Source organism: Gekko japonicus, unplaced genomic scaffold (genome assembly GCF_001447785.1).
Source record: "Gekko japonicus isolate JY-2015 unplaced genomic scaffold, Gekko_japonicus_V1.1 scaffold3336, whole genome shotgun sequence".
Lineage (NCBI taxonomy): Eukaryota > Metazoa > Chordata > Lepidosauria > Squamata > Gekkonidae > Gekko > Gekko japonicus.
The window spans coordinates 453-11,124 of NW_015161509.1; the positions used below are offsets into that span (position 1 = coordinate 453).

Consider the following 10,672-nt stretch of genomic DNA (forward strand, 5'->3'; position numbering starts at 1 on the left):
TGCCGCCACTGGGGTGTGACTCCAAACAGGGGGTTTAAAGTTTAAACCCCCCTCTCTGCTCAGCTGGCTGGCTAGCGGGGGGAAGAGAGGGGGCGGCTGGGCCCTGAGTCGTTGCCGGCCCCTGAGACGTCTTCCTGGTAGCAAGAGGGGGCGGCTTGGCCCTGAGTCGTTGCCGGCCCCTGAGACGTCTTCCTGGTAGCAAGCAGGGAGAAGACTTTCCTGGCTAGACCTGCCATTTTCCTCCCTGTCACGGCTCAGGTGGGGTGTCACCTGATACTGCCACCACCCTGGCTCCAGGCTCCCTTGAGAAGGCCCAGAGCACCCTCCCAAGACCTTCTGACCTCCCTTTTGGGTGAATAATAGGCGTAAAGACCAGGCAGAGTGAACAATGAAAATAGTTTATTGTATAGGAGGTCAAACAACAAGGTGCAGAATAATAACAGTAAGTGGGTGAAAAGAAAATAAATCAAATGCCCTCACGCGTCTAAATATATACTGTCCCCAGCTCACTATTCCAAGTGGCACTAGACTACTCACCCTTCCCTCAGGCTGAGGGTCTCTTCCCTACAGCAGCCTCAGTCCCTTCTGGCTCTGTCCCCTGGGAAGAAGAACAGCTTTTCCTGCTGCTCCTGATCTTTTATTCCAAGCCCTCCTCTTTTCCTATTGGTCAATTTTGGGTCCAAAACCTCTCAGGGGCTTCTAGGAATTGTAGGCTCAGCCTCACCTACTGCTAGCCAGGCTCCCTGGGCCTAGTAGGCCTCTGGTGGCACAGCCCAGATCATGACACTCCCATTGCAGGGTTTAATTTTTTATTTTAAATTAAGCCCCTCCCGGCACCAGCAGCAGCCCCCCCCCAGAGGGGGCCCCCCCACTGCTGGGAGCTTCCCAGAGGCCTTGGGCCTGCTGCTGTTTGGGAATGGATCTCACAACACAACGACGCCCCTCCCCATGCCCTCTGGATAGGGTTGCCAATTCCGGGTTGGGAAATTCCTGGAGATGTGGGGGCGGAACCTGGGGCTTCGGCAGGGGAGGGGGCGTCAGCAGGGAAGAATGCCAAAGAGCCCACCCATCAAAGTTCCCATTTTCTCCAAGGGAACCGATCCCTGTCGGCTGGAGATCTGTTGTCATTCCGGGAGATCTCCAGTGTTCCCTCTAAGCTGAGTTGGCGTGAGCCAGCTCACAGTTTTTTAGCCTCCGGCTCAGATGTATTTGTCTTTGCTCAGGAAGGAGGGCTCCAGAGCAAACCAATTTATGTAGCAGCCCAATCGCTCGCTCACAACTTTAATGCCCGTAGCTCACAAAGTAGAAGTTTTGCTCACAAGATTCCACAGTTTAGAGGAAACATTGCTCCAGACTAGTGTTCCCTCTAAGCTGAGTTAGTGTGAGCCAGCTCATAGTTTTTTAGCCTCCGGGTCACACGTATTTGTCTTTGCTCAGAAAGGAGGGCTCCAGATCAAACTAATTTGTGCAGCAGCCAAATCGCTCGCTCACAGCTTTAATGCCAGGAGCTCACCAAGTAGGATTTTTGCTCACAAGACTCCACCGCTTAGAGGGAACATTGCTCCAGACCAATGCTCCTTCTAAGCTGTGGAGTCTTATGAGCAAAAATTCTACTTTGTGAGCTGCCACCATTAAAGTTGTGAGCGAGCGATTTGGCTACTGCATCAGTTAGTTTGCTCTGGAGCCATCCTTCCTGAGCTGAGACAAAAATGTGTGAGCCGGAGTCTTAAAAACTGTGAGCTAGCTCACACTAACTCAGCTTAGAGGGAACACTGCTCCAGACCCCACCTGGAGGCTGGCAACCCTACTTTCTGGACCAAGCAGCATTGGGGGGGGGGGTGTCACGTGGCCTTCTGGGGGCGTTCTGGCCCTGCTTTGTCCAGCTGCCTTTTGTACAGCTCCACATTCCCTTCGCCCCCGAAGCTGTCTCCTGTCCCTGCCAGCAATCTGGAAAAGCAGACGCAGTCTCTGTGCCAGAAGAAACAGTGTGTGTGTGTGTGGGGGGGGGAGCTTGTCGTGTCTGTTCCGCCCAGTGTCTTCACACACACACCCCATCTCCATCCACACAGGCCAGACGTGTTCCTCCGGCCCTGAGGGAGAGGGGAATTCCTGGGCTGCTGCTTCTACTTGGGCACATCATCGCTGGGAAAAGAATGCCAAAGGGGGGCCGGGCTTTTGATCTCCACCAAGGATCAGACGGGGCACCGTTGGCCAGACCCGTTCAATGGAGCCTCCACGTTGCGAACCAGACTACCTCGGTGTATCAGTGCAGGGTAGTGCTGGACTAGGATCCAGCAGACCCGGTTCGAATCCGCACTCACCCATGGAAGCTCATTGGGGGTCCAGTCATGCCCACTCCTTCAGTGCTAGTCATGCACACTCCGCCTGTGCCACCTCACAGAGTTGTCGCTGTCAGGCGATAGAGGAGGAGGAGAAGAAGAGGTTGGATTTATACCCCGCCTTTCGCTTGGAGTCTCAGAGCAGCTTACAATCTCCTTTCCTTTCCCCTCCCCACAACAGACACCCTGTGAGGTAGGTGGGGCTGAGAGAGCTCTGAGAGAACTGCTCTTGAGAGAACAGCTCTGACAGAACTTATGACTGATCCAAGGTCACGCCAGCAGCTGCATATGGAAGAGTGGGGAATCAAACCCGGTTCTCTCAGATTAGAGTCCGCACTCCTAACCACTACACCAAATTTTAGTCACTTTGGGTCCCCAGTTTGGTGTAGTGGTTAAGTGAGCGGACTCTAATCTGGGAGAAACGGGTTTGATTCCCCACCCCTTCACTTGCACCTGCTGGATGACCTTGGGCAAGCCGTAGTTCTGATAAGAGCTGTCCTTGAAAAAGAGCAGTTTCTCTGTCAGAGCTCTCTCAGCCCCACCTACCTCCCAGGGTGTCTGTTGTGGGGAGGGGAAGGGAAAGGAGTTTGTAAGTCACTCTGAGACTCCTTTGGGTAGTGAAGGGCGGGGGATAAATCCCGTCTCTTCTTCTTCTTCTTCTTCAACAGGGAAGAAAGGCACGATGGAAGTGAAGTAAAAGTAAAATACCTCTGCATGCCAGATGCCAGAAAAAGTTTTCCAGACCAGCTCCCGTGCTCCCAAGAAGCATCTCTAACGAACACTGACAACAGGGTGCTGGACTTGACAGAGCAAGGGTCAGATCCCGGGAGGGGGCATTCCTACGCCCACCTCTTTTCTCCTTTTGAAGAGCTAAATCAGAACCAGAGCTGCTCCCCTCTCTTCTCCTCTTCTGCCAGCATTCCCTTCAGTCTCGTCTTCGGACGCACTCTCCTCCGTTCCAGGGATGTTTGTCTCCACCTGAGCCAGCCAAGAGCTGGGGTCTCTCTGAGGCCTCCTTCCTCCCTTGATTCTGGCAGCGCAAACAACAGCAATGCGGGCCCCTCCCTGCCCTGCTCCGTTCAGGTCTTTGCAGGGAGCTCTGGAGTAGATTAAAGCTCTCAGAAACACACCGTGAAGGTTGTTGGATCACACACTGGAACGTGCCTGCTAACTCCCACCCCCCCGCCCCCCAGAGAGGCTGAGGCCTTCCCTGATAAGAACATTGTAAGAGCCCTGCTGGATCAGACCAGTGGTCCTTCTAGTCCAGCATCCTGTCTCACACAGGGGCCAACCAGTTCCTCTGGAGGGCCAACAGCAGGGCAGAGAGGCTGAGGCCTTCCCTGATAAGAACATAAGAAGAGCCCTGCTGGATCAGACCAGTGGTCCCTCTAGTCCAGCATCCTGTCTCACATAGAGGCCAACCAGTTCCTCTGGAGGGCCAACAACAGGGCAGAGAGGCCGAGGCCTTCCCTGATAAGAACATGAGAAGAACCCTGCTGACTCAGGCCAATAGTCCCTGTAGTCCAACATCCTGTCTCACAAAGTGGTCAGCCAGTTCCTCTGGAGAGCCAACAACAGGGTATAGAGGCCGAGGCCTTTCCCTGTTGTTGCCTGCTGGCTTTGGGATTCAGAGGATTAGTGCCTCTGAATGTGGAGGTTCCCCACAGCCACCATGGCTAGCAGCCATTGATATTCTTCCATGAATCTATCCAATCCCCCTTTGAAAGCTGTTTATTCCTGTGGGTATCATTATATCCTCTGGCAGTGAATGCCACATTTTAATCACTGTCTGTGTAAAGCAGTATTTCCTTTTGTCTGTCCTGAACCTACTGCCCATCAGCTTCATTGGATGTCTTTCCTGGGATTTTTCCCTCCAGCATTATTACCAAGTCCAGAAAAAGAGATGGTTGTACAAGCAGATGCAAACCCACCATTCTCTCTTGTTGGGACATACTAGGAAGCCATGCTGGGCGGGGAGTGACCCGGAATCTTCCTCAGAGCCAGACCTCTGTCCCATCACCTAGCCCAGTCTTGGCAGCAGTTCTCCAAGGTCTTCAGCAGTGAACACTGGCGGTCCTTTTCACTGGAGATTGAACTTGGGGCCTCCTGCATGCCCATAAGGTGGCCTACCACTAAGATGTGGGCCGTTCCCAGGGCTATTTTTGGGCAGGAATAACAGGAACGGAGTTCCGGCTGGCTCCCAAGTTTGCCACGCCCAGCAGGAACTCATTAGCATAACAGGCTACACCCAACAGCAGAAACCCATTAGGATTGGCTACATTAGGGGTGTGTGGTCTAACATGCAAGGGAGTTCCTGCTACAAAAAAGCCCTGGGTTTTGACAACAAACAAGGTAAAAAGAATAAGATGCAAAAGGTGGGTCTGGCTAGATGAGCACACTTCTGGCAACATGGGGGTGTGGCCTAATATGCCAATGAGTTGTGCTGTCAGAGGTGTGGCCTAATATGCTAATGAGTTCCTGCTGTTGGGTGTGGCCTATTATGCTAATGAGTTCCTGCTGGGCTTTTTCTACAAAAAAAAGCCCTGGCCGTTCCCTTGAACCCGCAGAGGAGGCTGCCTATTGGGTCTCTGTAAGATCAGTTGTTCCAGCTTCCTTCAGATCAGGGGTCATTACATTTGGACATTCAATCAATCATTCCCACTGAGGAGACATAGCAGGGGTACCTGCCCTTGTAGGAAGATGCCTGTTGCATCTCTGATGATGCAGTGTTCTGGACTTGGATCACTCCAGTAAGGAGCCACAGCCCAAACACTGATTTTTGCAGAGACACAGGGGGGTGGTAATCTTCTGTGAGCAAAATCATTTCTACCCGCCTGTACTTAAAGTAAACAGTGTTTGTTGTTTGGGTTTTTCAAAAGAGCCTTTACAGTAATTAAGGAATATAACTTTTCCCCCTTCATTTTACATTTTCCTAGATCAAGGAAATCACATTCTTGAAGAACACTGTGATGGAGTGTGATGCCTGTGGTGAGTCGTCCTTTCTTATATCTGGATGGGGGTAGCCATGTTTGTCTATAGCAGTAGAAAAGAGCAAGAGTCCAGGAGCACCTGAAAGACTAACCAAATTTGTGGCAGGGGAGGAGTTTTCGTGAGTCACTGCTCACGTCTTCAGATACCTCTGCAGCAGTAGAAAAGAGCAAGAGTCCAGGAACACCTGAAAGACTAACAAAATCTGTGGCAGGGGAGGAGCGTTCGTGAGTCACTGCTCACGTCTTCAAATACCTCTGTAGCAGTCAGGGCCGGATTTAGACTTGCTGAAGCCCTAAGCTATACAAAACCCAGAGGCCCCCTACTGTTTTAAATTACATCAGCTGGTCTCAGAAAAATTTAAAATATATACGCTTTTTAAATATTTGAAATCACTTTTTATATTGTGTTTTTATTCGAGGCCCCAGCAGATTGCGAGGCCCTAAGCTGTAGCTTATTTAGCTTATGCGTAAATCCGGCACTGGTAGCAGTAGAAAAGAGCAAGAGTCCAAGAGCACCTGAAAGACTAACAAAATCTGTGGCAACGGAGGAGCTTTGGTGAGTCACTGCTTCCTCTGTAGCCTCAGAAAACTGCAAGAGTCCAGGAGCACCTTAGACTAACAACATTTGTGGCAGGGTTCGTAAGCCATGAGAGAGCTGTTCAGTGATTCCACCAGAGCTATGCGGTCCCCCGCCCCCCGGCTGCCCCCTTTTGAGTTTCAAGAGGTTTGTTAAGACCATCCTTTTTAGTTTGTGAGGGTCTCTGGATGGGTTTCACCCTCCCTAAATCCTCCGGAATTTGGGGCTTTTATCTGCATTAAAAAAAAAAAAAGCCCTGAGTTTTCAAATGCCAGATGCAGAATCTGGTCCCTGCATTTGACACTGTTTTTTTCCCTGCAGCCTAAATATCCCTGCTTGGCCCAGGCTTGTCAGACCGGGGAAGGGGCAGACCACCTCTGAACGTCTCTTGCCAGGAACGCCCCATGAGTCAGTTGTGACCCAACTGCGTCTTCTCGTTCTTCTTTCTGCAAGACTCTTTCACTGATCTTTGCTTCGCCATCTGTTGTGGCCGTCTCTCTTTTCCATCTGCTGTTTTGGTACTGTTAGTGACTTTGGATTTCCCCCGTTTCAGAAACTATTGTGAGCTGCTGTTGGGAGACTGGGGATGGGGAATAGAAGAATTTAAAAATTAAGCAGAAAAGGCCAGTTTGTTGTAGTGGTGAAGTGCGCGGACTCTAATCTGGGAGAACCGGGTTTGATTCCCCCACTCCTCCACTTGCAGCTGCTGGATGACCTTGAGCCATAGTTCTGTCAGAGCTGTTCTCTCAAGGGCAGTTCTGGAAAGAGCTCTCTCAGCCCCACCTACCTCACACGGAGTCTGTTGTGGGAAGGGGGAGGGAAAGGAGTTTGCAAGCCGCTCTGAGACTCCGAGTGAAGAGCGGGGTATAAATCCAATCTCTTCTCTCTTCTTCAAGGGGTGCCTGGTCCTCTATTCCTCCACCCAGCAGGGACAGGGGAGAGAAAAGCAGTGAAAGGGTGCGGGGTGACCACGTGTCTGTTTTATAATGGGACCAGTTCAGATCTGCAAGGCGGCTGTCCCGAGTTGCCCTGGACAGGTGGATCCAGCCGGCCGTAAGAGTCTGGAAGCGGCGCCGGATAACACCACCCAAGGTGTGGGCTACGATTGCCCAGCCACGCATGATTGGGTGTGCCCGCTGTTGCCACCTGCCTGAGGCATGAGGCCCAAGCCGGCTCTGAGTTTCTTAACCATTTTTAAACTCAGCCCCCCCCCCCCAACCCCTTCTGCCTTCCGGAAACTCCCCAGTCTGTGCCCGGGCAGCTCTCTGAGGGGGGCAGCCATCTCTTGCGAAGAACCAGCTGGTGGATTACAGCCCGCTTTGCCAGTGTAAGCAGGGGAGGCCCACGAAACGATGCAAAGAGCCCAATAATTACATAAATGGGTACGGCAATAAGAACGGTAAAGGGGGGGGGGGAGCTGAAATCGGTAAGAGGCGAGAGGCCCAGCTTGGGATATTTCTGTGCAAAGAAGAAGAGTAGGTTTTTATACCCCACTTTTCTCTGCCTTAAGGCGTCTCAACGCAGCTTACAGCGGCCTTCCTTTCCTCTCCCTGCCAACGTTCCCTCTAATCCCCCCCCCCACTGAGCGGAGCAGTTCACATCCTGAGCAGAACACAACTGCTGTAATCTTAAAATGGGCAATGAGCAGCGCAAGGCCCTCTGCGGATCCAGGCTCCTGCTGAGCAGGGCTTCCTGTGTTCATGAGCGGCTGCTCACACGCACAGTTTAGAAGAGAAGAGATTGGATTTATACCCCGCCCTTCACTACCCAAAGGAGTCTCAGAGCGGCTGACAAACTCCTTTCCCTTCCCCTCCCCTCAACAGACACCCTGAGAAGTAGGTGGGGCTGAGAGAGCTCTGACAGAAACGGCTCTTTTTCAAGAACAGCTCTGACAGAACTACGGCTTGCCCAAGGTCGTCCAGCAGGTGCAAGTGGAGTAGTGGGGAATCAAACCCGGTTCTCCCAGATTAGAGTCCGCGCACTTCACCACTACACCTAACTGGCTCTTAGAGGGAACAGTTTCCACAACAGTCACCTTATGAGGTAGGTCGGCTGAGAGAGTTCTGAGAGAACTGTGACTGGCCCAAGGGCACCCAGCAGGCTCCATGTGGAGGAGTGGGGAATCAAACCCAGTTCTCCAGATTAGAGTCTTCTGCTCTTAGCTACTACACCACACTGGCAACGCTCAAATGCATTACAATGCTCCCTCTAAGCCAGTGGTGTCGAACTCATTTGTTATGAGGGCCGGATCTGACATAAATGAGACCTTATTGGGCCGGGCCATGTGTCATAAAATGTAATGCCAGGTAGCGGAGATATAAACTTTATAAACAACACAAACACAAAGGGGTTTTTTGAAACTTAAAATAAGAACATGCTAAAAACATTAGCACTCTTGCAATATTTTGTTTATTTAGCAGCGTCTGATAACTGACACCTCTTGCTCTGAATTATTACATCAAAATGTCTGTGCTGTTGCAATCTTGAGTATGCTGTTTAGGTGTGTATCTCTAAACTGCAAACCTACAATGACGCAGCAGCAGCAGAACTGGAAGAAAAAGCAGAAGACAGCCATTCCACTGCGGGCCTGATAGAAGCCCCCCGGGGGCCTCATCTGGCCCCCAGGCCGCATGTCTGACACCCCTGCTAAGCAGTGGAGTCTTGTGAGCAAAAATTCTACTTTGTGAGCTGCTGGCATTAAAGTTGTGAGTGAGCGATTTGGCTACTGCATAAATTAGTTTGCTCTGGAGCCCTCCTTCCTGAGCAAAGACAAAATGGGTGAGAGCCGGAGGCTAAAACACTGTGAGCTAGCTCAGCTTAGAGGAAACACTACAACATACAACACCACGGCTGTTCACAGCAGCTGCAACCAGTGATAACCAAATCACCCTAGCTTTGCCAGATCAGTTTAACCCCTCCAGTAGGTGATAGAAACCTTGGTCTCCATTAAGGTCTAAGCTTTTAAAATTAATTTATAGTCCTCCTTTCTCCCCAGTGGGGGAGGGGACCCAAGAGAGCTACGTCATTCTCTTTCCCACCATTTCGCCCTCACAACAACTCTGTGAGGCAGGTTAGGCTGAGAGTGTACGACTGGCCCAAGGTCACTCAGTCAGCTTCCGTGGGTTGAGTGGAGATTCAAACCTGGTCTCCCGACTCCTAGCCTGACATACTGGCTCCAACCTTTTCTTTAACCAGAGCTACTTCTGAGCTAACTATTTCGAGCTACTAAAACACACAGAGATCAAGTCATATCTGAGCCCAGTAGTACCAGTTTGGTGTAGTGGCGAGGAGCGCAGACTCTAATCTGGGAGAACCGGGTTTGATTCCCCACTTCTCCACATGCAGCTGCTGGTGTGACCTTGGGTCAGTCACAAGTTCTGTCAGAGCTGTTCTCTCAAGGGCAGTCCTCGAAAGAGCTCTCTCAGCCCCGCCTACCTCACAGGGTGCCTGTTGTGGGGAGGGGAAGGGAAAGGAGTTTGTAAGCTGCTCTGAGACTCTGAGTGAAGGGCGGGGTATAAATCCAATCTCTTCCTCCTCCTCCTCGTCCTCTTCTTCTTCTTTGAGATCAGCAAGATTTTGGAGGGTATGAGCTTTCAACTGTCAACTCCCTTCGTTAGATACAAGCAGGAATAATGATTTCTGAGTCTTTACCTCCCAGTCTGAAAGGGGGAGGGATGTTGCAAAGAAGGGACTCAGGATACAGAGGGACAATGCAAAATGTCATCAACGTTCTTAGAGCAGGTTTTCTATGGGCTGCAGGGCCTATAGTGCAGCAGCCCCCAATTTGCAGTATCTCGTGATCTACCTTTCGGAGACCCCCTCATCTAAATGAGTACAATCAGATTTGTTGAACAGGTGCTTTCACACATGCTAAATAATGCCATTTCAATCCAGTTCAGCGACAGTTTGCAAGTGGATTTTGCCACTGCAAAGCCAGCCTTTTATCATCTTCGGCTGATTAGGCAGCTGGTCCCCTTCATCGAACGCAACGACCTGGCATCAGTGATCCACGCAATGGTCACCTCAAGATTGGATTACCGTAATGCCCTCTACATGGGGCTGCCCTTGTCCCAAATTCGGAAGCTGCAGTCGGTGCAGAATACAGCAGCCAGGCTGTTGCTGGGTTTTCCCATGCGGGAACAGATCCAACCTGTGCTAAAAGCACTGCACTGGCTGCCTATAGCATACCAAATTCGGTTCAAGGTCCGTTATGGGCAGGGACCTACCTACCTAAGGGACTGCCTTTCCGCACCTGTTCCCCAGAGAGCACTACGATTGGAGTCCCAAAATCACTTAGCTCTTCCAGGCCCCAGAAAAGCTAAGCTAGCGGTGACAAGGGCCAGAGCCTTCTCAGTGGTGGCTCCATACTGGTGGAATGAGCTCCCGGAAGACATCAGGGCCCTGTGGGACCCTTTGCCGTTCCGCAGGGCCTGTAAAACGGAGCTCTTCCACCAGGCCTTCGATTAGGGAGCCGCATCCATCTACCTGAGTCCCCTGGCCCCAATATTAACAATATTACTTCAACATTGACATCAATATTATACCAACTGTGCTCTGCCGATACAACCCAGACTATGTTGCCAGCCGACTGCTGGATGCCCACCATCGTTATATTGTGCCAGCACTTTATGTATTGTTTTAGACCTATTTTATTGCCATTTTAATAATTTAACTGTTTTATCTTGTTATAATATTATCTAAGCCACCCTGAGCCTGCTTTGGTGGGGAGGGCGGGATATAAATCAAATAAATAAATAAATAAATAA

The 10,672-nt window shown here is 51.0% G+C and overlaps 1 protein-coding gene across 1 annotated transcript in view; it reads left to right on the forward strand.

Annotated features, from left to right (window-relative positions):
* Positions 1-5,275: 5,275 nt before the first annotated feature.
* Positions 5,276-10,672, forward strand: part of COMP (cartilage oligomeric matrix protein) — a gene marked incomplete at its 5' end in the record, with an annotated part of 46,635 nt that continues 41,238 nt past the window's right edge. The window contains one exon of the mRNA XM_015429236.1: positions 5,276-5,327. Coding sequence (XP_015284722.1) covers positions 5,276-5,327 — 52 coding nt within the window. The remainder of the gene's footprint in view (positions 5,328-10,672) is intronic.